This window comes from Ursus arctos, unplaced genomic scaffold (genome assembly GCF_023065955.2).
Source record: "Ursus arctos isolate Adak ecotype North America unplaced genomic scaffold, UrsArc2.0 scaffold_1, whole genome shotgun sequence".
Classification (NCBI taxonomy): domain Eukaryota; kingdom Metazoa; phylum Chordata; class Mammalia; order Carnivora; family Ursidae; genus Ursus; species Ursus arctos.
In genome coordinates, this window is record NW_026622763.1 from 26,342,333 (window position 1) to 26,370,255 (window position 27,923).

General features: G+C 37.5%; 1 protein-coding gene across 4 annotated transcripts in view; it reads left to right on the forward strand.

The window, feature by feature from the left end:
* KYNU (kynureninase) overlaps positions 1-27,923 on the forward strand; it is a 124,527-nt gene that overhangs the window by 19,878 nt on the left and 76,726 nt on the right. For all 4 annotated transcript variants that reach the window (XM_026510056.4, XM_026510058.4, XM_026510057.4 and 1 more), the window contains 2 exons: positions 3,484-3,666; positions 22,491-22,611. In XM_026510056.4, coding sequence (XP_026365841.1) covers positions 3,498-3,666; positions 22,491-22,611 — 290 coding nt within the window. In that variant the 5' untranslated portion in view covers positions 3,484-3,497. The remainder of the gene's footprint in view (positions 1-3,483; positions 3,667-22,490; positions 22,612-27,923) is intronic.

Genomic DNA, 27,923 nt, shown 5'->3' on the forward strand with positions numbered 1-27,923 from the left:
TGAAATAATTCAAGCTATTTTGTGCATTCTTACTAAACTGCTGTTTTAGGGGAACACTCTATCTAAAAGCCACTGCAGGAATGGAATGGCTACAAAGATGCATTCAAAAAGATTCAGGCCTCCAGGCAGAATATATATAGTTTAGTAGGGTGGACCAACAATTCAATCAAGCCACCAAAAGTAATGTGTTTATAATAAAAACATACTTGATAGGCAGAAAACAGTTCATGGGATTCTCAGGACAGCCAATTCTCTAGGTGACCTTCCAGGCCTTAGAAGTAGTTTGTTGCATGGAAGGATTCAATGACTCTTCAGACTGGTTTATCCTGTAACCTTTCAGGACACATAACTGTTCCATCCCCTGCTAATGCATAACTAAGTTGGTTCTTATTTGCTTCTGAAATTGCTTCATATTTTAACAATCAGTGGTTCTGCTTGACTTTGAAAAATTGAGTAGCTCAGGGCAATACTCCTAGATCCAACCATCTTATCATTGCTTTCTATGTTTTTTAAAAATTTTTGCTCCCATTTCCAGCTGTATAAATAGCTGTCTCATAGCTCAGATTCCTAAAAGAATTTGATTAGATGCTCAGCTAAACACCATCATGACTGGCTAAAGCATTCACAGCAAGTCACTCACAGACCTTTGACAAGCAATGCACTGTCTCCAGTGAGTCAAGTGTCCAGCAGAGGTCTAGTCAATTGTGACCAGGCAATGTGAAGTGGTAGAGACACTGTCATCTCTATTCAAAAAGCAGGCTATTTCATCAGAAGGCAAAAAGGTGGAAACCCATGCAGAATCAAGTTGTAGGTGTGGCAACATATTTAAGCTTTCCCAACCACAGAGGCATCTAAATAAATACAGTATCTTGCAGGATGCATTACTTATGAATAAAAGTGTGCTCTTAAGTGTTATAGGTATCCAGAGGAAGAAAAACTACTTTTAGTTGAGAAAACATGACAGGCCTCATGGGAGGGGGAAAATAAAAGTAGCCTTTGAACTAAGGCTTTGAAGGTGACTGGCATGTGAATATGCAGAAAGGGAAGTAGAACATTTTAGGCAAAGGGAATGCATGAGAAAAATCACAGAGATAGAAAACTTCGTGAAAAAGACAAATAATAACTTAGTATGGTCAGATATGGAAAGAACTGTCAACACTAATGTTGAAATCACTGACATTTTGTACAAAAGCATGGATTGGAGCAATTGGCAGCCATTATTGGCATCAAAGCTAAAAGCATGCTCAGATCAAGCTCAGTATCCTTACTTGAGAATATACAGAATAGCTTATCAGGGGGACCACTGGCAATTGAGAAAGGAAGAGGTCAAATGAAGAAGAAGAATTCCAGTTTAGAGAATAGGAAGTATGCTTGTTTTACTGGTATTGTATAACATTCGGACATGCGACTCTTTATTGCCTTAACACTGGGGTCTGTTGGTTGGGGTGGGAGAAAAGAGGGTGTTGAGTAGAAGACAGATGATTGATGGAGATTTGAGAGCCTCATCTCTGTTAGTTTTAGGTAGGTCTTAGGATTTCTAGGCTTTAAGTATAGTCTGTGAGTTGAAAAATACCAAGCTTACATCTTGTGATCTAATTTTCTTCTGAGCTGCAGACCCAAATACCCAATAGCCAGTTTGTTATTTCTACTTCAGACTTCATGTGTCCTAAATAGAACTTTGATTTCCCTCAAAATTTTTCTTCCTTAGGTATTTCTTATTTCACCACTTTCATCATATTTGCTCAGGTTCCTCCCCAGAGAAAAATCTATCTGCCTTTCCTCCAAAATATATAATGAAGCCACACACTTCTCTGCTTTTCTCCTCATCACATTTAATCCACTATCATTTTCCCCTGAACTGCTAAAATAACCTGAATCTGCCCCCTTTTCAACTCCTCCTAACTCATCAGAGAGCAGAAAAACTGATTTTTATTTCACGCAAAATTGTGTCCTATCTCTTTTCCGACTCAGGACTCTCTAGCAATTTCCTATTAAACTTAGAAAAATCAAACTCCTTTCTGGCTTCAGAGTTCTTCATAATTAACTTCTGCCCCCTGCCTTCTTTACTACATAGTGTCTCCTTCTCCCTTACTTCCTTAGTGCATTAGCTGAACTGGCCAAGCTTGTCCCCACCACAGGATCTGTGTATTTTCTAATCATCTTCTCTAGTTCCTGGTCATCACATGTTTGATTCCATAACATGTTTCATATACGCACGTAGAGGCAGGGGCCTCCAAGAGATGCACTTGACCCTCCCCCTGAGGAGGTCATTCCATACCCTAGTGACTCTCTGTCCCATTACTCTGCTTTTTTTATTCATAGCTCTTGAAACTCTCTGGAATTACATTATTTAATTATATTTTTCATTTTCCATTAAAAAGTAAACTCTAAAAATGTCGTACTCACACACGATCCTTTACAGGGCTCTTTCATCAGTGCTTAGAGCTACGTGGTTGGTGTTCCGCAAGTGCTTGGTGTTCCGCAAGTGCTTGTTGAAAGATAGACGAATGGAGGAATGCCTAAGTAGAACCACAAAAGTATAAATTTGTAAATCAGGCTACCTGAGAAATTTTTTTCCGTCTAATACTATTCTTGCTCAATTTCAAAAAAGCTAAAACTTTGGGAAATATAAATAAATCAATATAAAGAAAGTTGGGGTCAAGTTTAAGAATATGTAGTTAAATTTTTATTGTTTCTTCCTCCTCCACCCAGGAAATTTAAGCTTTCTTTCCAAAATTGTGAGAAATTTTAAATGATGATTAAACAGAGCAAAGTGTAGTTTCAGAAAATATCACGGGGTTCTGCTTTGTCCTAAGATGGAATATATAGTTTTAAAGAGAAGTTTCTCTTTATCAGTAGCCGGAAGATCTCTTTGGTCTTTATATGGCAAAAATTATTAACATTATTTAAGGTAAAGTTACCTTTCTCATCAATATTGTTTTCATTCACAATAAAGAATTTGTTATGGTTCTATTGTATATATGTCCCTAATTTTAAAGCTGTGATCCAAGAACCGCTGGGAGTAAAATAGTGGAAGCGGGATAGGGAGAAGAACAAGGTAGGTGGGGCACTGTTTCTCTACACTTTTCACAAAAGCATCTTTACTGTTACCCTCAGTAAGACATCTAGAGGAAAAGGGGATGAACTTATCTATGTTTGAAAGTCACTAATATGGTCCATTTTCCAGAAAATAAAAATGGAAAGAGTGAACGTTTATTAAGACCTTACTCTGTCCTACCACCATTACCTAAATTTATTCTTTCAACATCCCTAAGTTACTATCATTTTCTTTATTTCACACATGATTTCTTTATTTCACACATGAGAAAAACTCAGGCCTGAGGTTTAATGCTGTTTGGTTAATTATATTATTTCTGAGGTTGGGAAGATGAGAATCTTAAGACAAAAGGGTTGGCTAATTTTCTACAGAAAAAAAAAACGATGATGGCTAAATTATTTTTAAGTATTTATTTTCATTTTTAGAGAAACAACTTGTAATGGAGCCTTCACCTCTCGAGTTACCAGCTGACACAGTGCAACGCATTGCATCTGAACTTGGATGTCACCCGACAGATGAGAGGGTCGCCCTCCGCCTTGATGAGGAAGATGAGCTGAGGCACTTCAAGGAGCATTTTCATATCCCCAAAATGCAGGATCTACCTGCCGGTAAGAGCACTGAAAAGGATTTTATTTTTCTTAATTAATTTATTAATTTATTTTTGCTACTGCATGTGTTTATCATAAATCTTAGAAATCATTGTTCTGTTATATAATAGAGCTATTGTAATGATGTCTGAAAAACAGTAAGTTCCTGGTGCTACTAAATCAGCCTGTCAGCCTACCTTAGCCTCAGATTCTTTATGTTCCTTTTCTTCTTCTGAATAAAATACTTGCAGGGTTTTTATACTGTCATCTACTTCTTTGAACAATAGAGTGACTGATTGAAAATTATAGGCAGACGCGTTTACTTGTTCTCTAAGCACTTAGAACTCAAAACAATTTCTTTTCAATACAGTATTAGAATATCTCTTATTTTGTGGCACCTAGTTTATGATAACATGATATTTGTCTTAGAGGAAATATTATTTTGGGATTTGAGCATATTAAGAAGATGTTATGTGAATAACCAACTTTGTGTGCTGTAAAGATGGCATGTATAAGATTTACCAAAAAAGAAAGAAAGAAAGAAAGAAAGAAAGAAAGAAAGAAAGAAAGAAAGAAAGAAAAGAGACAATCAATGACTAAGAAATACAATACTTCATTTTTTTTCTTTTAAATAATATGGTAAGCTGACTCTGTTCTGAGTTTGGGGGATGTCCTATTTTAAAAAAATAGGTAGCACAAATATAAAAATACGACTTTTTAAAATATTTGACTTCGCTCCATTTTACGTCAGTGAAAAAGACTACCAGCTTGAATAGAATTGATCCACCAAAATGATTTTCAGATATTTCATAATTAATTCTCAGTTTTCTTTAGATTAAATGAAGCAGATATAATTTTGGATACTCATAATCCAAAAGCATCAGCTAATATGATTTTAGAATGAGATTGGGTTGCGTAGCTGTCTTATTTGGCGTATATGTTATTATGCAACCCAGGAAGGCACCCTATGAAATTACAGAAGCATAAAATAAGAGAAAGCTCTGTATCCAATTTAAAGTTGCTTAATATCGGGGCGCCTGGGTGGCACAGCGGTTAGGCGTCTGCCTTCGGCTCAGGGCATGATCCCGGCGTTATGGGATCGAGCCCCACATCAGGCTCTTCCACTATGAGCCTGCTTCTTCCTCTCCCACTCCCCCTGCTTGTGTTTCCTCTCTCGCTGTCTGTCTCTATCTCTGTCAAATAAATAAATAAAATCTTTAAAAAAAATAAAAAAATAAAAAAATAAAGTTGCTTAATATCAATTGAGGTAGACATTGATAGAAATGATAGCTCTAGGAATAAAATGGGATAAGTGAAGGGAACTGAATCACAGAAAAAAAAAATCTAGGTCTTTCTAGAATCCAGCATTGAAAGGGCACTTTGATTTAAATCTTAAGGGAAGAGAATTTTGTGCCTGAGAAATGAGGAAGGTAAGTCTAGGGATATTCTTTCAGTGATGTGAGAAAAGGTTGCCTGGTGACATGTGACACACAGGGTTGAAGTCCCCTGAAGTCCCCATGACCCACCTGAGACAAGTCTGCTCTGGTGACCCTGCCCCAATGTGTTCTCCAGCCCATGGGTTGCCTGGGAAATTTGATGGGCTCCTAGACTGGAGATAACAGCAGAAGCCTGGAGGATCACAAAACTTTAGGTGACCTTCTGAACAGACAGCAAGAACTATAAATCAAGAATTAGGGCTCTAGAACTTTTTGACATTTATGGAAAGTTGTAATTTCCTCAAGATTTAGAATTATTTTATTCCTTTTCATGAGTGATGGGAAAAGCAGACATAGCAAAGTAAGCAAACAAAAATACTAACAAAACCTATTCTGTGAGGATAGATGATGGTATTACAGAGAGAAGGAAAAACATGGCAGCAGCACTGGGGAGGAGAAAGTGGCCAGTGGTATAGTGTGGCTGAAGCTTGGACCATCTTGGGAAATGAGGCTAAATAATGGCCACGTCTAGATACACATTGAAGAGCAATGACTACTTCCCGCACATGGGAAGTGATGCATTAGGGAGTTTTGGTTGCTTTGTCTGTCTTTCTTTTCTTAAGGTGCTTTTCTTCTATATAATACCATCAGAGATTTGAGGTAGGGCTCAGCCCTGAATTTCAAGACTGTTGAAATGAAGGGGTACATGGAAAATTTAAGCCCTGTTTGAATGTATCACTTTTTCTGTTATTAAACCTAAGACTCACTGGCTAACATGACTTCATCCTCATGCGGAGTCAGTTTTGTTACAACAAAATATTAGTTACATTGTCACATTCCTGTCTCTGCCTTGGAACTTGCTTTCTACCCATCTCTCCCAGCACAGTGGATTCGAAACACAACGAACAAAACTCGATTGTGTTTGTCCTGGGGGGCATTGTGGTCTTGAGATTGCTGTGACTTCCTGCTCTAACTCTTATCTAGCTGGGTGAGTTTGAGAAGCAAGGAGCCTCTCAGATCCAGTGTTCCTACATGTAGAAAAGGTAAACACTGCTCCAAAATGTATAGGGACTTTCTCAGTGTGAAAATGAGGTTATGTTAAGTGAGCCTAAGACAGGGCCAGAATATTAGTTTCCTTGCTCCTTCAATACAGACTTCTAACTTCAGTAGAGATTTTTTTAATACTGGCTCAATACAGGACTCTTCTACTAAGCTTTGAGATAATTTAATCAAAACCTAGGTAAAGAAAGCATTATATATATAATCACTTCATTAGACTGAAGAGTTGACTCTCGTGTCCTGATGATGGTTATAACATTTTTTTAAATTGGATGTTCAATAGGAAATGACATAAAAATTACAATCTAGGATAAATTCTTGATTCCTAAAGAAATGTAAAGAGAAGGAAAAAGAATTGATTGAATATCTGTTCAAAAACTACAGTTTAGAATGATATAAAAATTGACTTCATTAACCTCAAGAGTTCTTCTAGATTCATTATTGTCAAAGTCTGTGGGTTCCTGACCAGCCTAAGGAGGATCACCAGGGAATTTACTAGAATATGCAAATTCTTGGGTCCCAAACCAGAATTACTAAATCAGAGACTCGGAGGGACCCCACTCATCTGTTATAGATCACTTAGGATCATGCCACAGAGAGATGAATCTGTCACTTCTTGTTCCCACTATACTCCCTCTGGGTGCTTCTTACTTGCCAATGGTTCATTCTTTCAACAAATATTTATTAAGCACTTAACTCTGTTCGAGACACTATTCCCAGAACAATTTATCAGAGAACTAAAGAACAACGTTGTCACAGCCCTGAGTTTTTATTCTAGTATAGGGAGACAGAAAATAAACTTAGAAATAACGTGGTATATACTCTGCTCTCAGGTGGTGCTCCAAGTGTTGTGAGGCCTGCCAGGGTGCTAGCAGCGTTCTTTTACCCAGGACCACCTGGGGAGGAACCCTGATGAGATGACACCTGAGCAAAGGCAAGAATGGAGTGAGGAAGTGAGCCTCATGATTCCAGAGGTGAAGATGAGCCCAGTGAACAAGGTTCGCCAGGCTCAGAGGCAGATGGTGTGCAAATTTCCTCCTTTTGACAAATAAGAATCCATCAAAAAACTAGTACTTCCCCTTCTTAATAAAACCTTCCAAGAACATCTAAAAATGATACTACCTCTCAAATTAATTTAAGAGACTAGCATAACACTAAGAACAAATGTTCTTTAGTAACTCTGAATAATGAAAAACAAAGAGTGTAAATAAATAAGTTTTGAACAAATGAAAGGATCGTGACTCCCAGTATAGGCTTAAAACTTTCCAAGGAAAGGCTGTAGGCACAGCTTGTGAGTTTCTGGTATTCTGCCATTAAATATAATGTCTGCTCAGGGTTTCTAAGAGCTTTTTATCAAAATAAGAATAAGTTGTTTCTCCCCCCCCTACTCTTAGATGGTTTTTGAGCTGTTGCTAGAGAAAAGGGTCAAAATTATTTTTACTCAGCTGGTATTACACTTATGTTCAACTTTATTCTAAAGACCATGCCCCCAAAATAACACACACACACACACACACACACACACACACACTCACGCATGCGCACATACTTGCATGCACAAAGAAAAAGGAAGAAAGGAAGGAACATGCAAGACATAAATATTGGAAAGAACCTGTCTAAATTTCTTGAATTTATTCCTGTTTGGAATGTCCTTGTTCCTAAATCTCTGAGATGATATTGGATAATTCCATAAGATACATTGGTTTGGCGGAGATGCAAGAAAAAATTTTTTTTGTTTTGTTTTGTTTTTGTTTTTATTTTTTTTTATTTTATTTTTTCTTACTATTTTTTAAAATTTAAATTCAATTAATTAGCATATAATGTATTATCTGTTTTCAGGGGTAAAGGTCTGTGATTCATCGGTCTTACACCCAGTGCTCATTACAACACATACCCTCCCCAGTGTCCATCACCCAGGTACCCCATCCCCCACCTCCCTCCCCTCCTGCAGCGCTCACTTTGTTCCTAAGATTCCTAAATTTGTTGATGGGCCATCCTAGGCAGAAGCAGCTCCATCTTGGGCCTAGAAAATTATTTCAACAGTATTTTTATTGCTGTTTCTTTCATACTCAGATATTCCCCTCTTTCAATTTTATCAAATATCCAGGAAAGATGAGTAAATTGTCAGCCAACTTTAATAAGTTAAATTGAATGCTATCCAAATAAGATCTACTATTACTGTGACTCTGTGATATTATCTTGTTAGATAAAATTGACATAGAAAACTGCCATGCTTGAGTTTGTCTCCAGGGCTTCCATGTAATATAATAGAGCCTCTTCAGTTCAACTATTGTTAGGCTCAGAAGTTAGTGACAAGTATGAAGTATCAGTGAATGAAATGTGGGAAAGTATGCTTTTCAGCATAAACTAGAATCCTTTATTTAACGGAAGCTAGCATGTTAAATAAAGGCTTTATCCAACTTCGAGAAGACATATATTTATGACTGTGTATATCTAATTTCTATAAGAAAAATAAGAGCATTTCATAGTTAAAAGTTTAATTTTGTATATACTTTGAACTTCTCATTGCACTTATATTCTGCAATTTCATGGGCTTATCATCTTGTCTTTCCTTTTGTATTAGACTATTTGCTCCCTGAAAGCAGGGACTGTCATATTTCTCTGTGTATGAGTTGGAGTCATCTAGGCAGACCCTGGGATGGAGGTGGTCAATGAGGTCTTATCCCTCAAAAAGAACAGCATTTGCAAAGACACAGCAAAAGAAAGCATAGTTGCTGATGAATTAGAGAATCTGTTATTGTGTGCTTGTGTGTGTGCATACACATGCATTTCGCTGCTGTGATTTTTGAAATTTCTGCTGCGTTTATACATGGCTGTGAAAAATACTTCAGCTTGGAACCACAAAACTGTATATTAATGTTACTAATATCATTTCATCAACAATGTAGAATCATATTGAAGAGGGCAAAAATAGAATTAAGGAAATGATTAAAATACTCTTGCAGAAATCCAAAGGGAACTGTAAAAATCCAAGTAAAAGCACTGGAAGTGAAAAAGAAGAGAATATTTTAAGTACTCACTGAATAAACCTGAAATCATTATTCATTGAATAAACCATTAACTGGGAGAAATAACTCCCTTGTTCCATGCATTCCCAGTCGAGACTGTTATATCTTCTTGTTGAATTGATACATTTTCATTATGTAATGTTCTACTTTACCAGGGATAATTTGTTTTCTCTGCAGTCTACTTTGTCTGATACAAATACACTGATCTCAGTTCATTTTGATCAGTGTTTGCTTGGCATACCTTTTTACACCCTTTTATTTTAACCTACCTACATCATTGCAGTTGAAAAATAGACGGTCGACCTATAGACAGAACATAGTTGGATCTCTTTTTGTTGGAGGGGGGCGGTCAGAAAAGCAAGATTTATTGAGCGACAGTACAAAGCTCCCGAGGAGGGAGGGGACCTGAGAGGGTTGCCCTGGATCCCTTTTTTTTAATTCAGTCTGGCAGTGAATTTCAACTGGTGTGTTGAAGACTCTTTATGTTTAATAAATTACTAATAAGTTTAAATTTAGATCTACCATTTTATTATTTGCTTTCTGTGTCAGTTTTTCATTTTTCTCTTTCCCCTTTCTTGCCTTTTCTTTGATCATATGATTTTTTTTGGTATCACGTAAAGTCATATATTGAATTTTGGATTATAACTTTTGCGTAAATTTTGTAATGGTTGCTCTAGAGATTAAAAACACATATACTCTAAAATTTACATAATATGTATAATATATTAATATATACTAAATATATATTAAAACTTTTTAGTTGATTTAGAAGTATTTTATCATGTCAAAGAAGATGTAAAAAATTTACCAGTGCATAATTAGATAATTCTCTTTACCTTCTTCTTTTATGCCATAGTTGTCATATATATCACATCTGTAAACACTAAAAACCTAATCAGGTAATGCTACCATTTTTTCTTTTCAATATTTAAAACTGTATTATATATATATTTTAAGATATTTACTATTTCTGTTGTTCTTCCTTCATTCCTAGAGTCCAAATTTCTCTCAAATATTATTTCTTTTCACCTGAAAGAAATTCCTCTCATCTTTCTTTCTTTCTTTCTTTCTTTCTTTCTTTCTTTCTTTCGAGAGCAAGAGAGCAAGGGGGGGTATAGAGAGGGAGAGGGAATCTTAAGTAGACTCCATGCTCAGCCCGGAGCACAGCACAGGGCTCCATCTCAACGACCCTGGGATCATGACCTGAGCCAAAAGCAAGAGCCCAGCACTTAACTGACTGAGCCACCTAGGTGACCCTGTTTCAGTCACTTCTTAAAAATTTTGTTCTGTTGGTTTTTATCCTTCATGGTATTTGATGAGAAACTATAGTCAGTAGAATTATTGGCCCCCAGTAAGCAAAGGACTATTTTCTTCTGGTTTCTTCAAAGACTTTGTCTTTAATTCTCGGCAGTTTGATTATAATGTGTCTGGCCATGCATTTATTTGAGTTTATTCTCCTTGGAGTTCACTGAGATTTTTAAGTTTGTAAGTTTAAATTTTTGACCAGTTTAAGGAGTTTTCAACCATTATTTCTTAAAACATTTTTGCATCTCATTCTTTCTTCCTTTACTTCCAGTGTTCTAATAATACAAATATTATATCTTTTGATATTGGCTTACATATCCTTGAGACAGTGTTCATTTTCTTACAATTTCTTTTTTTTTCCTGATGTACAAATTGGGTGATTTCTGTTGATCTGTCTGTAAGTTCATTGACTCTTCCTTTGCCATCTCCATCTGCTCAGCTGTCTTTTAAGAGTCCATTTTGGGGGGCGCCTGGGTGGCTAAGTCGTTAAGCGTCTGCCTTCAGCTCAGGGCGTGATCCTGGTGTTCTGGGATCGAGCCCCATGTCAGGCTCCTCTGCTGGGAGCTTGCTTCTTCCTCTCCCACTCACCCTGCTTGTGTTCCCTCTCTCGCTGGCTGTCTCTCTCTGTCAAATAAATAAAATCTTTAAAAAAAAAAAAGAGTCCATTTTGGAATTTCTCAAAATTTCATTTATTGTATTTTGTAGTTCTGAAGTTTCAGTTTGTTTCTTTTCAAAATACTTTACTTTGCTGAAACTTTCTTTTTATTCATTTCAAAAGTGTTTTTCCTTACATCTTGGATTATAATTATAATAGCTACCTATGGACTATGTCTGATAATGGAAATACCTGTGTTGTCTTGCAGTTGATGTCCATTGGTTTTCTTTTCCATTAAGACAGGTTGAGATTACTCTGGTTCCTCTTATGTTGAATAAATTTAGATTGCATCTAGACATTTTGATATTACCTTATAAGTCTTTTTTCTTTTTAAATCCTGTCAAGAATTTAGTATTTTTTGTTTCCTTTGGTTTGCTTTAGCGAGCAACCTACCTAGATAAGGTGTTTGCAAGTTCCTACCCCTCCTTCTGTGGATGGTGGTTCCAATGTTAATTTGGTTTTCAAAGTTTTTGCAGTGTTTTTTGGATTTGTCCTGTGTATGTGACACTCAATCACCAATTAGGATCTAGGTTCAGTTCTGACAATCTTGTTAGTAATACTGTTTAGGATTAGATCCATTCAGGCAGGAGTGAGCTCAAAAGTTCCTGTACAACTTTATATGATCGTTTTCTTAAGCTCTCAATAAGCCTAACAATTTCCTGTTCCCAGGGGCCCATCTTCATTTTCTTCCTCTGGGTATAAAACTGAGACTTTAATTTATCCTTTTTTTTTTTTTTTTTTTTTTTTTAATGCACTTCCTATGACTATGCTTGTCTTCAGTGCCCAGAAGCAAGAAGACACAGAGAGCAAAACAGCTAGAGGTATCCAATATTCTTAGAACCATTCTTCCTCTGGTGAGAGAGAAGGGTTTCCTGTCTCCATGATTTGGACGCCTGTGCAGGCACTGTCCCTATAACTGCCACCACTGTCACAGGATTGACTAGTGGTGACCATGAAAGAGAACTGAAAAATGAAAGAGAAAAGGAAACAGCAACAAGATTTCTCTCTCTCTCTTTCTCCTCCCCCCCACCCCCCTCAGGCCCTTAGTGATTCTCTCTACAACTCCAACCAGAGATAGGCATAGTAGGCTTCTCTTGGAGTTCTTAGAGCTCACACTCAACTACATAGTTTGGAGTTTCTGGCTGTCTTTGAAAGTAAGCCCTGAGAGATTTCTCAGAAGTAGAAGGAAAATAAGAAACTCAGTGCCAGTTGGTGGTATTTCAAATTCTGGTTTTCTTCCCCAGTATACTTATTACCATTTATTTTTCAAACTCCTCAGATTCTAAAATGCTACTTGGTGCATTTTAGTCAACATTCAGTGTGTCAGAATGTACTTCTCCATGTCAAATTGTGTCTTAGATTTTTCTAAAGTATAGAAGGCAAGAGCTGTTTTTCTGTGGTTCAAGAAAAAAAACATTAAGTCTAAAACTATACCTAAAAGAAAGAACATTTATTTTAAAATCTTTTTTTTTTTTTAGCAAGTTGTTTCATTCTGATGACCAGAACCAGAACTCTGGTCCTTGGGCATTTTGAAATGCAGTACTCTATGTGTCATTATCATCATAAAAGTGATAAGTCTTGGCCCCCATCAGTTTGCATCTGGAAATTATTTATTATTTTTTTTAAAGATTTATTTCTTTATTAGAGAGGGGGGAGGTTATGTGAAAATGGAGGGAGGGGCAAAAGGGAGGGAGAGAATCTCAAGTAGATTCCACACTGAGCACAGAGCCCAATGTGGGGCCCAATCCCAAGACACTGATACCATGACCTGAGCGAAAATCAAGACCCACTGAAGCCACCCAGGTGCCCCTGGAGATGATTTGTTTATTTATAAAATTTTTACCTAGTTCCTCAGAGGACTGTGGTCTCAAGAGATTTATAGACTTAAGCATCAATCCCAGTTAAGCAGTATTCCAAATTGTCAAGATTCAATTCAGTATTGCCAACAAGAATAACAACAACCAAAACCCAACATAATAGTACCACAAGTATTTAGATTGAGACAATTTTACAGTTAGACTGTTCCTATCCAATAAATTCATGTTACCTGCTTATAATCTTCTTGGTATTACCAGGGTTCCAAATAATCAAAACACAAATGAAACAAACACAACTTGAATCTCTCTGCTTTCCATTACTGATTATAATAAAATCAGCAATAATTCCATGTTCACCAATCTTCGAAAACATTGTACAGCTTTCAGGAGGGTCTTTTTAAAATTTTTCCTTTCTTCTTTAAATTTGAGAACAAAATTTCTTGTTTAAAATAAATAAAAAACTTAGCTCAGATTTATCAAATGGACAGTCATAGTATGCTAAAATCTTAGCCACTTCTGAAGTGAAACAGGATGTGGAATTTTCTTATTCAAGAGAAAAACATCAATTAAAACTAACTATATTTAAAAAGAAGGAAATTTATTTTCAAAAAAAATTAGAGGAGAATATGTTAACAAACTAGTCTTTTATTCTAATGAATAAATACCTAATAATCTGATAATAAACATTAAAATTATAGAGAACAAACTAAAAAGGTATTTGTAATGCTGAAAGGAAATGATTTGTTTATTTATTTATTTATTTATTTATTTATTTATTTATTTATTTGGAGAGGGAGAGGGAACAGAGGGAGAAGCATACTCTCCCCACTGAGCAGGGAGCCGGATTCAGGACTGGATCCCAGGACCCGGAGGTTGTGACCTGAGCCAAAGGCAGACACTTAAACCGCTTAACCAGGTGGTCCACCCAGGCACCCCCTGAAAGGAAATATTTAGACTTACTACTTTTCACATATTGACACTCCCATTTAATGTTGGTTTATGTGCATATAGTACCCCCAATGGCAGACATAACAAAGATGGACACTGCCACCTTATAAACAAAACCATTACCACTTGAACTCCTTTTTATAAAAAGTTTAGAGGGGCTCCTGGGTGGTCAGTTGGTCAAGTATCTGCCTTTGGCTCAAGTCATGATCTCGAGATCCTGGGATCCAGCCCCTGCTTGGGCTCCCAACTAGGTGGGGAGTCTGCTTATCTGTCTCCCTCCTGCTTGTGGGTGCATGTGCTTTCACTCTCTCAAATAAAATCTTTAAAAACAGGGGCACCTGGGTGGCTCAGGCAGTTAAGCATCTGCATCTGCCTTTGGCTCAGGTTGTGATCTCAGGGTCCTGGGATCGAGCCCCAAATCAGGCTCCCTGCTCAGTGAGGAGTTTGTTGCTTCTCCCTCTGCCTCCTCCCCTCTGTTCCTACAACCTGTCTCTCAAATAAAGAAATAAAAATCTTAAATAAAATCTTCAAAAAAATGAGAAAATTTAAAAATATAAGGTTATTTTAGACATTCTTTACATAAACAAGTCATTTTTAAAATCTTTGGAATTTATGTTTGTTTTCAGTCAAATCAGAGGGTTACTTCTAGGTTTTCTCTTTATAATAAGGAAAAAAATAGAATCACTTTATAATTACTCTACTAACTTTGCTTTTGAATGATTTCACATGTGTTTTATTCTTGAGTTTTAAAATACTTTAAATTATAAATTACAATAACCAGTTGCTATATTAAGTTAAAAGTAAGGTATCTTCTGTGACCTTCAGTAATTCAGTTAAACTTGAGAAATCTCAGTTTTGGTTTTGTTTCATTTTTAATAAGGGGGTAGTGCCAGGCCTTGTGAAATGTGGCCACATAAGGAATGATTTGGAAAGATTCTAGAACTATGTCGTATCCAGGCCCCACATCAGACCAGTTAAATCGGCATCTCTGAATCAAGGCTAAGCACTGTATTTTTTTAAAGCTCCTGATATGATAAGCAGTACATAAATCCAAATAAAATATATAAAGATCATGAATATCTATTTTTGTAATCTGTGTTTTAAATTATCATTTCATGAGTAGATGATCATAACTAGTTTAAAAAGTATTATACCTCCATATGTGTGATTTTAAAAATACATAATAGTTTATCTCTTTCAAAGAAAACAGCTGCTACTGGTATCCAACAATGTATTTGCAATTGCATTACTATTTGGTCAACTTTGATAACATTAATTGGATGCTCCAGACATACTGAGTATATTTATTCGTGGAAGGCAACTTTACCCAAGACTTGAAAATAGTTACAACTCGGGCTCCTGGGCGGCTCAGGCAGTTAGTTAAGTGTCTGCCTTTGGCTCAGGTCATGATCCTGGACTCCCAAGATCCAGTCCCACGTTGGGCTCTATGATCAGCAGAGAGCCTGCTTCTCCCTCTGCCCCTCACCCTGCTCAATGCTCTCGCTCTCTTTCTCTCTCAAATAAATAAATAAATAAAATTTAAAAAAATAGACTAGTTATAACTCAAAATTTAGAATAGCTTCATTAGCATGCCATCAATTACTATATTAAGGGGTCATATTTCTTTTCAGTTAAGTGAGCTTGAATTTAAATCATTCCAAAAGGACCCTACCTGAGAAAACTGCTTGCTGATTTATGGTAACATCAGCAGAAAGAATCTTGACATACGCTGTCCAGAGGTGGGAGGTGGTGGTAGCAAGTGGGATCAAAGTTAGCAGCTGGAGTGCACGTGAACTACGTCAGGCAGCTGGAGGCTGGAGGACTCCAGTGGGGAAGAAATTCTAAAGGGCCCACAAAAAGTATGTTCTAAGGGAAAGGGCTACTAATGATATAAAGGAACCAAAGCCAGATTGTTTTCCTGTCTCTATTATTTATTTCCTCACTCCATTGGAGGGACTGAAGGCAGCAGCAGTGAGGAACAAGGGAGGGGGAGGGGAAGCCTACAATAGACATACTGCTTTGTTCCAAACTACATTTTTAAAAAAAATTAGATCAGCCCTGAGCTGAGAGTGGGAGAAACTTTAAATCTGAAGTGATGTTGAAATTTTGATTTGTATTTAAGAAGCAAAAATGGGTTAGTCTTGGAACATACAAATAAACTAGAGAGTAAGAAAATAAGGTCTAGAGTGATGGACATTTTTGATGAAGTAGAATATTACTTAGAATCAATTAAGGGAATTTCCAGAATCATGAGCTCTACAAAAGCAACCTTTGTGAAGAAATGAGACTTCCAGACAAATGGCCCTTGAAATGTTGACTTAATGCCCAATTTAGGTGAGGCCTGTTTTAACCAAGTGTACTGTTAAGGAGGATATGTGTGTTGAATTGTGTCTCCTAAAAGAGAATGTGTTGAAGTTATAACCCCTAGTACCACAGAACATGACCTTATTTGGAGATGGAGTCTTTACATAAGGATGTAGTCAGTCAGGTTGAAGCAGGAGAGCTAGGTTCCTGTCTCATGGAGTCCAAGAATGAATCTTGCGGACAGAGAACAGTGAGTAAAGCAATAGAAGTTTATTGAGTGAAGATACAGCAAAAGCTCTCAAGAGTGAGAGGGATCCCTCTTGCCTGGAGGGCTTTTAGGGTTGGTCTTTTATAGAAAGCTAACCAGGGAACTTAAATTCTTTTAACATCTCTATTGATATCACCATTGAGCAAAGACTAGTGATAACACTTTGTTTTTAGGGTCTGATTATTCTTTGTTGGTGACAGGTGATTATCTTAAAAAAAAAACCCCACCCAACAGGCCCAGGGCAGGGTGGTCCAGTTTGTTCCCTTATCTCTGGTTTCCCCACACCTGCACATTTTTGGGATTTCTGTGAGCCTAATCACATAGCCCCCTATCTATCTCTCCCTACCTAGCCCCACCTGTCCCTTATTCAAGGTTAACTGAGGTCATTAGGGTGAGCCCTAATACGATATGAATTACAAGAAGGGGAAATTCAGAGACAGATGGAAAGATACATGGGCATCAGGCATCATGTGTGGAGAGCACCTGTGAATATGGAGAGGCATTGACATGTCAAGTAGAGAAACCTAGGATACACCCTTCCCTCATAGACCTCAGATGGAACAAACTGCCCACCCCTAGATTTGGACTTCTAGCCTTCTAGAAATAATATATTTCTATTGTGTAACCACTCAGTTTCTGGGATTTTGTTACAGAAGCCCTCGCTTCTAATACAAAGGATTTATAACAGTGATGTTTGCAGGTCAGTCGGAGGACACCGAGAAGGGGTTCCACAGGACTAGCCAAGAGGGTCTTGACTTCAGGCAGGATGGAAATCATGAGCCAGCAGGAAGTAAAAGAGTTTATTGAAGATAAAGAGAAAGATGGAGGGTGCATCCCGGAGACTCAGAAAGGAAAAGAGCATGAGTCTTGGTTTTGTTTGAGTCTGGAGTTTTTACTGGGGATTGTGGTCTGGTGCATGTGTCCTCTCATGTATCCAAGAAATGGTCAGAAGGAGGACAAAGTCCATGTGTCATTTTCGTAAGTCACTCATTCCCTGAAGCCAGGGTCTTATGTCAAGGTGTTTGAAGTCAGTGGTCTTGGAGAACATTGATGAGGGCCCCACCTGGTCCCTCCTTAGATGTTAACTATTGTGCTGGAGGACTCCAAAGATAGCGTTATCTCTTTGTGTAGCATTATCTCTTTGTCCTTTATAAGGAGGACCTGTGCTATTTGCATTACAAGGCATGTGTAGAGTAGGGTGAGGGTACCCATCATAGTAATAACGGAAGCTGGAGAAAAGGGGAAGAAAATGGCTTTTTTTCATGGGGTTCATTCAGTTTCTCTGTCTCAACAGGAAGCAGATATTCCCAGCTCAGAGGGTATTTACAGAAGATGGAAACTTTACTGTAAAGGAAATTCGTGCACTCTTTCAACATGCCCAGTCTGTGCTGGAATTTGGAGAATGACCATAAGACCAGGATCAGAAAACAGTTTTTGTAATAACATTCTGTGAGAACACAGTCACGTTTATTTGTTTATATATTGTCTATGGCTATTTTTATGCTTTTAGTGACAGAAATGGGTCATTGCAGCAGATTGTATGGACCACAGATATTTACTTTCCGGCTCTTTACAGAAAAAGCTTGCCTTGCCCTGACTAGAAAAGGATCACTGCTTAGGGGTACTGCCTACAAGGGGACAAAACTGAGCAAATGTAGCAGATAGTCTGGTCTGGACACAAAATCACAGGGTGCCTCAATCATGACACCTCTCAGTATTTTCTCAGAGTAGTAGATATTGAAACAGTATGGGTCAAGAGGAAGCCGCTGAGACACTTTATTTACATTTTCATCCCTAAAATGCGATGGAGCCAAATCTAATGGAGGAACATCTTCCTGAAAAAAAGAAACGAAGACCCTAAAAGAAGAAAAATTGGGGAAAAAAAATTTAGTTACAGTCCTGAATCATTATGACTTAACCAAAATTTGGGACCCACCAAAATAACATGTGTTAATAAAACAAAAGTTTATTTTGAAAAGGAGATTACAGTAAGCTCCTAATGTCCTTTGTGAAAAAGCCATTGAAGTAAGAGAGAAACCCAAGAGGAATATTGAGAAATTACAAAAGCTTATGTGCAAATTGGCAACTCCTTCAAAGAAGAGAAATATGCATGCCGTCATTTCTAAGATACATATTTTGGCAGAACATCAAATCCTCAATATGCTAAAAAAAAAAAAAAAAAAGGTTGTTAAAAGAGAATGTCCTGGGATGCCTCGGTGGCTCAGTCAGTTAAGCATCTGCTTTCTGCTCAGGTCATGATCCTGGAGTCCTGGGATTGAGCCTGGTGTTGGGCTCCATGCTCAATGGTGAGTCTGCTTCTCCCTCTCCCTCTGCCCCCCCCTTTGTGTTCGCTCGCTCTCTCACGCACTCTCTCACATGCTCTCTCTCAAATAAATAAAATCTTTTTTTTTTTTTAAAGATTTTATTTATTCATTCGACAGAGAGAGACAGCCAGGGAGAGAGGGAACACAAGCAGGGGGAGTGGTTGAGGAAGAAGGAAGCTCCCAGTGGAGGAGCCTGACGTGGGGCTTGATTCCAGAACACCAGGATCACGCCCTGAGCTGAAGGCAGACGCTTAACGACTGAGCTACCCAGGAGCCCCTCAAATAAATAAAATCTTAAAAAAAGAGAGAGAGAATGTCCTGAAGAAAAAGAATGACTGGTTTATGTCAGTCTTGACTAGATTTTGGAAGACAATGTTTTCAGAAAGGTCATTAAATGGAATATTAACACCAGAATCCACAAGACGTATAATAGCCAAACCACAGGCACTGAAGACTAGGAAGTATGTTCTCCTCTAAAGCCCACCCATTGTCATGGGTATATTCCAGAAGACTCTAGACTTGGGCTCTGGCTATAAAGCTGCAGCTGATGATGATCAGTAGTAATTGATGTAACAATCAATAAAATTTCACGTAATTTTCAGGATGAGTCATGGCTGACCCTAAGGTCCAGCAAATAATGGGTATCCTAACTAATGCAGTGGGGTCCTCTTGGCACAAATGCAGAATAACTCCTAATATTCAGGGAATAAAGATAGATGCTGTCATTGAAGAAGATCCAAAAGCTGATCACAATTTGGGAATGCCATGTTCAGCTTATTTTCCATCCCTGTCATACATGAAATATGGAAAGAGATGCTGGGTTACAATGAACAGTAAGGAGTAAACAGGGAAGAAGGGGAAAAGGGGAAACAAATTTGAACCATATAATTATAAATATTTATGTGTGTGATGTAGTCTTTGTACAGCAGCTATCTGAGGGCCTTCTCAATATTCTCAAGGGCTCTTTAAGGTTGTCACTTGAGTCCCGTATCTCCTCCCCACAGCATCCCTTCTCCCTGAACTATCATAACTACTCTTTCTCATAGTTGGTTACTGGCAAGGGAAGGGCCATGGTTGTACAGTAGGTATGTAGGGGGAGGGCCATGGTTGGGGAGGGCCATGGTTGTACAGTAGGTATGTAGGAAGATGGGAGGTGGTTCTCTCCAACCTTAGGTTCCAGTAGTCCTTCTGACATTGCTAGCTTCATTCTTCTGTTTCTCCAAGAAAAGAAACCAATATAGCAGTTCTGGGCGGGGGGGGGGGGGGGGTACCTACAGTTGTGGGACCTACAGGAGATACCACACAGGTGGATGAATGTGTCTTAAGTAAAACTTGTTGGAAGGGCAGTGGTGTGAGAAAAATAAGGCATATTCATAATTTATTCGGCAGAATCCAACAGTAAAGTAAACCCGTTCCCAGTGTTTCTTCACATTCAGAGGAATGACGGATCACTAGGAGGAGGAGGATCTTTTATTTGGTGCAATTAAAAAGACATTAATATCTTCCTAATGGTTTGGGTTACTGTACTTAATTAAATACTTAGTTCAAATTTGAGCCATGTGACATCAATTAAAATACGCAGTAATGAGTATAATTTGCAGTCCCACACTGGAGATATAAAAATGGTACAGTTTTTCATTTTTTTTAAAAAAGGAATCAAATTGGACAGCTCCCAGATTTGATGGAAAATCTTGGTTCCTTTATTTGGGGATTTGCCTTTGTTCTTCCTAGGGGTCCGCACATTTTTGGAGGCTTCTTGGTATCTGAGGAAGAGGTCTGTGAGGTGAAGATGAACTGTCTTGCTCCCCCTCACCCCAGCTTCTGTGGCTGTTCGAGGGCAGGTGGCTTCCGTGGCAGCAGCCTGTCCTTCCCATCAGTCTCTTACCTAGTCCCCAGCCACACCTGCAGAGCTACTTCTGTCACCCCTGGGATCTTCAGTTGCAGAGGGTACAGTCCTTCATTCTCTCAGTCTTAAGGAAAGCAGTTTCACCAGCTTCGTTCACACGCTTTTCCTTCAACCCTTGGAGGCCTCGTCCTTGTTTTCTGTTAGCACACAGTGCTGCTCTAGGGAAGGGAGGACTACCTTTTCCCTCTGCCTTTCTAAGTTCTAGGCCAAAGGCCTGTCACAAAAGACAAATTAACAGGATAAAAGCATATATATATATATATATATTAAATACAAGTTTTACACGGAGGGGAGACTTCAAAAGTAAATGAAGACCCGAAGACACAGTTAAACCTGAGTTTTTTCATGCTAGGTTTGATGAAGAGTGGACACTCATGGGAAAATGTGACAAATAGCAAAGGGTATGACCTGAGTGCAGTACACTGGGGGAAACGGTAAGGCCTGTTCCTTGCATTCCTCTCAGTGTCTTGGAGATGAAGGTGGATAGGGAGGGCACCTCTCACATCATGGTTTTTATGACCTCCTGAGGGAAAGTCGTCCTCGCACATGCCATTTCTCAAATCCCCTCAGCTTAAAATGCTCAGTATGCCAAGATGCCCTATTTTAGTGTAGAGCGTGTACTCCTGCACCCCAGCAGTGTCAAGAACATCAGTTTCTAATAACAACCTTACATTTTTCTGGCATAAGTGAAGCCAAAGCTTAAAGTTCTGCTTATCTCTCATGTTATACAGACCCAATGGGACTAAGGTGGAGAGGTACGCTTTCTCTTCATTCTTGTGGAGTTTTATAGAACACGTTTTCTGGATACTGTATTCTGCCACATTACACAATGCCGATTGAATTCTCAGATAATGCCAGTTGATGTGCTTTGAGACTTTTTAAACAAACAACCAAGTAAGAGGAATGTAGTGAAAGGAGATGGGGAACCATACTTTTGTCTGGCATGGGACAAGATAATTTAGTTTACAATTCTGCTGTTCTCTCACATTGAACACACTTCAAAAATGACTTTCTAAATATAAGCAGCCCACTATGTATTTGTCTGTAAAAGCATCAGCAGTGAAAGAACAAGGCAAGACAATGGGAGCAGAGATGTGGGTGATTGGCTGCTCATGCTGGGTCGTGGATGGGGCTGACACTCACGGAACATGTTTAGTCTTCAAACATGGATTGGTTTGCTAATAAAACTGCATTGGTTGCTGTCAAGGGAGAGTTGTAAGATAGACAGACCATAAAATTTTGATTTATTTGAATAAGACATAGCTACAGATGTTCTGCCTGGTTATATATTATATGTATATAGAGATACAGAGTGAAAAAATGTGTAAATCCTATGTTTGTACTTCAGATATGTAAATATTCATTTAGATTTTTTTATTTGCCTTACCTACAACACCAGTTACTGCAGAAGGTTAGTATGTGCCTGGACTCTGGTAACCTTCTAGTATGACGAGAAGGGCTGATGATACACTTCCTATGAAAATTACGCTAACTTTTTTCTGTTGCCTTCATCTATTTATGATTGGGAATAGTCGCTAATTTAGACTTCCTCATGGAGCACAATAAATATGAGAGATCTCAACAAAAGTCTCTATAAATGTAAATTATATTTTAAAATAAGAAAATAAAAGATTGTTTCTCTGAAAACTTGATATTATCCTTGGGAAGAATTATAAGTTATTTATTATCCTTATTGAAGTTAATTATGTTAATTATTTGTACTGGATTAACAATGCCACATGGAAGAAGGTTAATTAATTGAATAAGCATTTTTTTCATTTCTTTCTGTTTCAGTTGATTTATCTTTAGTGAATAAGGATGAAAACGCCATCTATTTCTTGGGAAATTCTCTTGGCCTTCAACCAAAAATGGTTAAAACATATCTGGAAGAAGAACTAGATAAGTGGGCCAAAATGTAAGTATTATCTCAAAAGCTATCATTTTGACATCTCATATAAGAACTTTATTTTTTTTCCTCCAAATTTTTATTTAAATTCCAGTTAACATGCAGTGCAATATTGGTTTCTGATGTAGAATTTAGTGATTCATCACTTATATTCAGCATCCAGTGCTCATCAGGACAAGTGCCCTCCTTAATTCCCATCACCTATTTAACCCATACCCCCACCCATCTCCCCTCCAACAACCTGCAGTTTGTTCTCTATAGTTAAGAGTCTGTTTCTTGATTTGCTTCTCTCTCTCTTTTTCCCTCTGATGTTCATTTGTTTTGTTTCTTAAGTTCCACATATGAATGAATGAAATATGGTATTTGTCTTTCTCTGACTGACTTATTTCGCTTAGCATAATACTCTCTAGTCCCATCCACTTCATTGCAAATGTCAAGATTACATTCTTTTTGATGGCTGGGTAATATTCCATTGTATAGATATGCCACATCTTCTTTATCCATTCATTATTTGTTGGACATTTGGGCTCTTTCCATAATTGGCTACTGTTGATAATGCTGCTGTAAACATCGGGTTGCATGTATCCCTTCAAATCCCTCTAGGCTATATAGTACTTGGCAAGGTGTTCAGTAGACTCCTAGAAGTTTAGGACATAGAGGAACCTTAGGAATCATGTCATTCAGTACTCTCATTTTATTGATAACATAACTAAGGATCAGTAAATAAGGTCATATGGCAAGTTAGTGACAGTCAAGAGAAAACTTTCGCAATATTAGAAAAAAATAAGTCCCTCTCCCAAGTTGATGCATCTAAATTATATGTAATCATTTTTATTTTATTTATTTAATGGCTAATAAGGGAGTTAAAACTTAGAATTCAATTCAGTGTTTTCATGAGTTGTTCTTACACTGATTTTTATAAATAAGGAAATAAAAATTGTTGAGGGTTAGTGGAGCAGAAGGTACTGCCCTCCCCAAACTGAGTATGTTTATTTATTGAGAAGATGCTCCATTTGGGCTTAGGTAAGCAGGCTTCTTCAACCCTGCAAGAATCTGAAATCTTAAATCCATTTTTTCCTCCATATCTTCTGTTCTAATTTTACTCTTCTGCCTAAGAAATCCCCCACATTCCCTGCTTCTCTGGATGCTTACCTTCCTTAATCCCAACCTTCTCAACCATGCTGATGATCTCTCCCCAACTGCCCATTGTATTAATAATCACTGCTGGGGAATAGGCAGTGTAGAGGTATCTATTTTCATTAGCTTCATATTCTCAACCATATTGTAAATCCCTTTAGGAAGATAACTTAATTTTATGTGCTTGTAGCCTTCCTCGGTAGTTACTAATAAAGCTGAAACTAGAAATATTTAAAAAAATACTTTTAACTAGTAAAAATTTAGCATTATTTAATTTTTTAAAAATATTTAAAATATTAAAAATAAGACACAGGTAAAGGTGCTCAACATCATTAATCATCAGGGAAATGCAAATCAAATGGCTAAAATAAAAAACACAAGAAATAACAAGTGTTGGCAAGGATGTGGAGAAAAAGGACCCCTCATGCACTGCTGAGAGTACAAACTGGTGCAACCACTGTGGAAAACAGTATGTTCCTTAAAAAATTAAAATAGAATTACTAAATGATCCAGTAATTCCACTCTTGGATATTTTCCCAAACAAAGCAAAAGCACTAATTTGAAAAGATGTATGCATGCCTATGTTTATCACAGCATTTTGTACAATAGCCAAGATATGGAAGCAACCCATGTGTCCATCCATAGATGAATGGATAGAGAAGATGTGTGTGTGTGTCTGTGTGTGTGTGTGTGTACTGAGTAATATATATATATGTATTTCTCAGCCATAAAAAAGAATGAAATCTTGCCATCTTGCCATTTGCAACAATGTGGATGGATCTAGATAGTATAATGTTAAGTGAAATAAGTCAGAGAAAGACAAATACCATATGATTTTACTTATTTGTGGAATTTTAAGAAACAAAACAAATGAACATTGGAGGAAAAAAAGAGACCAAAAAAGACTCTTAACTAAAGAGAACAAACTGATAGTTGCCAGAGGGGAAGTGGTGGGGGGATGGGTGCAACAGGTGAAGGGGATTAGAGTACACTGACCATGATGAGCACAGAGTAATGTAGAGAATTGTTGAGTCACTATATTGTACACCTGAAACAGATGAACTCTGTATGTTAATTATGCTTGAATTAAAAAAAAAAGAAAAATATTAACAATGAGTAGAAATATTTTTTAAATATATGCTGAATATTAGAATCTGAAAATAGGTAGGAGGAGGAGGCCAAACCCGAAGGTCAGAAAAAAAATGCAGAAAAATGAAGCTAAATCAGGTAAGAACTCGGACCGAGATATTTGGCTCTCATTCAAACTCTTAAGTGTCATCTTCTTTCTTTAGTTTCATGCCACTGGTCTTCATATTGGGAACAGCACCTCTTTTTAAAGTTTATTTTACACTGACTGTGCTAATGATTCCTACCACAGGCATCAGATAACACTGTAAAGTTCTAATTTCAGTGGTTAAGAATATAAATTCTCAACTCAATGCAAAAATCATAGAGGTTTATATAATTTATTACACCTGTTATAACTGTATCTGCATAACTTGTATGCATAAATTGAAAAATAAATATCACCACATTTGGAAGCATTTTGCACTAGCAGGTTTTAGTATTTAAAAAATGAGGGTCATACTTAATAAAAATGGTTAATATTCATTTTTGCCCTTAATATAAAAGAGAGCAGAGAATTAGATTGAATTTGAACTTTAGAGAGTGTCCTTGCCTCTTGGACATTCAGCGAGGGTGTGCATTTTTATCCTTCAGGCATTTAAAAGAGATGCTGCCTGGCTATCCTATTCATCTGTCTGTGATTACCCTACTTTATTAGACTGGGTGATTATTTTCAAGACTTTACAGTTATATTCCAGGAAAGTGCCTTTCTGTCGTAATACCCTTCTATTGTTGTTAACTTTCAGTTTTATATTTTACCTTGTGACAGTAGAAAATGACATAATCTTAAGGCCTTCTACCCATTTTTCCTTAGATGATTCAGAAAAGGGGTGCATATTAATGCTTTAAGCATTGTAAACTACGTTTAAAAGACTTGTGAGAAAAAGATTAGGTACCTAGTTAGCTTTATTTTGTCTTCACTTTGTTTTATTAAGTCTTCTTGCTTGCTTTCAATCTGTGGTCGCCCAATGTCACCCCCCGCCCCCGGTCTCCCTGTTGATGTCAGTGATGTTTGAAGGGCAAGGTCAAAATCGAGATGTGTCCTATCCCACTGCCCATCTTTGATCTCAGAAGTGTTTGTTCGTTATTTCTTCGGTCCTAAATAGTTAGCTTAAAATTTTACTCTGGCCTTTTCCAGCTAAGGTTCTGTTGGCAGGAAAACTTTTCCTCTACCAGTTTACATCCTATTGGTTGAGAGCCTGTGGATTCATCGATAAGAGATGGATTAACAGAAGTTTCTTTCATGGGCATGCAGAAGTACTCTACAAAAAGTGATTCACTGAATACCTAGGGGTAAGGGTTTATATACCAGTTTAACCAAAGGGGGCAGTTTTAGGGCTTCAATAGGAAGTATAGAAAGTTCTATCGGACCTTTTCCTTTGATGATAATAGGCATATCTTTTCTGGCTGGAAGATCCCTGAGAGGGAGATTGATGGCATCTGAATTTGCACCTCCTGGTGTTGAGTCACCGCCCATCTGTGAGTGGGCTAATGGCAGCTGTATTTTCCGGAGAGTCTCCTTAAATCAAGGAGTGTTTCTTTCTTAGGCTGCTGTTTGTTCTCATGCTTCATGAAAGTAATCTTCTTGCCACTATGGTGGGCTGTTGGTCCCTTGACTTTCTTTTCTGACTATTGCTTTTGTTTTTGTACTAAATATTCTTGCACATGTTTGGCTTGCTTCTAGATCCGGGCTTCCCATTATTGTGGTGAGTTCCTCTGATCATCTCTGCCTCTTCACCTTCTCCAGCCCCACTTCTGCCCTGCTTCTTAGCTGATTCCCAAACCAGTCTGGTGCCCTCCTTCCTTCTCGACCAGTGGAAGATTTCAAGAAGGACTGAGTCAAAGAGAGCTACACAGTTATTAAATATGCTAATGCAAACTGAAATTAGTTGCCTAACAGGAAAAAATAATATTAGAAATTTATAATCTTAACAGTAACACAAAAATGAGAGTTCTCTGAATAAGTGAGATACTGATCTGGGATATTGATAACAAGTCTGCCTGGCCATCCAAACCATATAAGGTAGGAAATATCACTTTGCTCATGGGTGTTATTGTCTGTGTCTCTATCTTTATGTTCTATCACAGACATACTACCTACCTATTTACAAAATAAACCGTCACTGGCCATAAGGCAGCCCGATTTTATAATTCGTACAGCTACCAACTTTGATTACTTATGCTAGAGGAAAGTCAAGAATAGAGGCATACTTAGAAATATTTTTGGACCTAAATGATTTCTTCTAGAACTTCTATTCAAGATAAAGCAATGAAAATAAAGCACTTACTCTGTGGGTTTTAAGCACTTATTTTTATTTTCAACTGTATGTGATTTCTAAAGTAGATTACTTTACGTGGGGGAATTATATTTGTTTTGCGAAATAACAATATTTAGGTACTTTTAACATCTTAAATAGAAAAAATTTATGGTGATTTGACTCATTTGATATGTAATAATTAATTGCCAGCAAAATGGCGCTATAACAATAACAAACAACATTAATAAGGGTCTGTGGGTCTGCCAGAATTTTTTTAGAACATTTAATATTACATATTTACATATTACAGATTTATTAATGGCCCAGATTATTTAAAGGACAATAACATGGGCTAATAATCACAGGCGGGAAGTTTGGCTAAAAGAGAAAGATATATCCATCCCGAAGAGCACATTACAAGTTGAGAAATGTATATTATGTCCCTAAGATACAGTCAACAATATTTTAGTTCTTCTGAGTTGTCATATCTACTAGATGGATCGTTTTCTTTCTTTTTCATAGCAGCAAAAACTTGACCCAGTTGTATCTTTACAGGGATTCTTCTAAGACCTGTGTGACACTTTAGGTAGGCTTAGTTAAGAAGAAAATAGCCCACTGAATTACATATTAGGAACAAACTGCATGGTTAGCAGACAGTGACTGACGTGCATGACAGTGTGTGCAGAGAGGGTGCTGGGGAAGCAAGGGAAGGAGAGCTCCCACGGACACTGCAGGCTCATTCAGTTCATGTGTTCCTTTAAAAAAATAAAGTGTATTCTGGGAAGAAAAAATGCTCCTCTA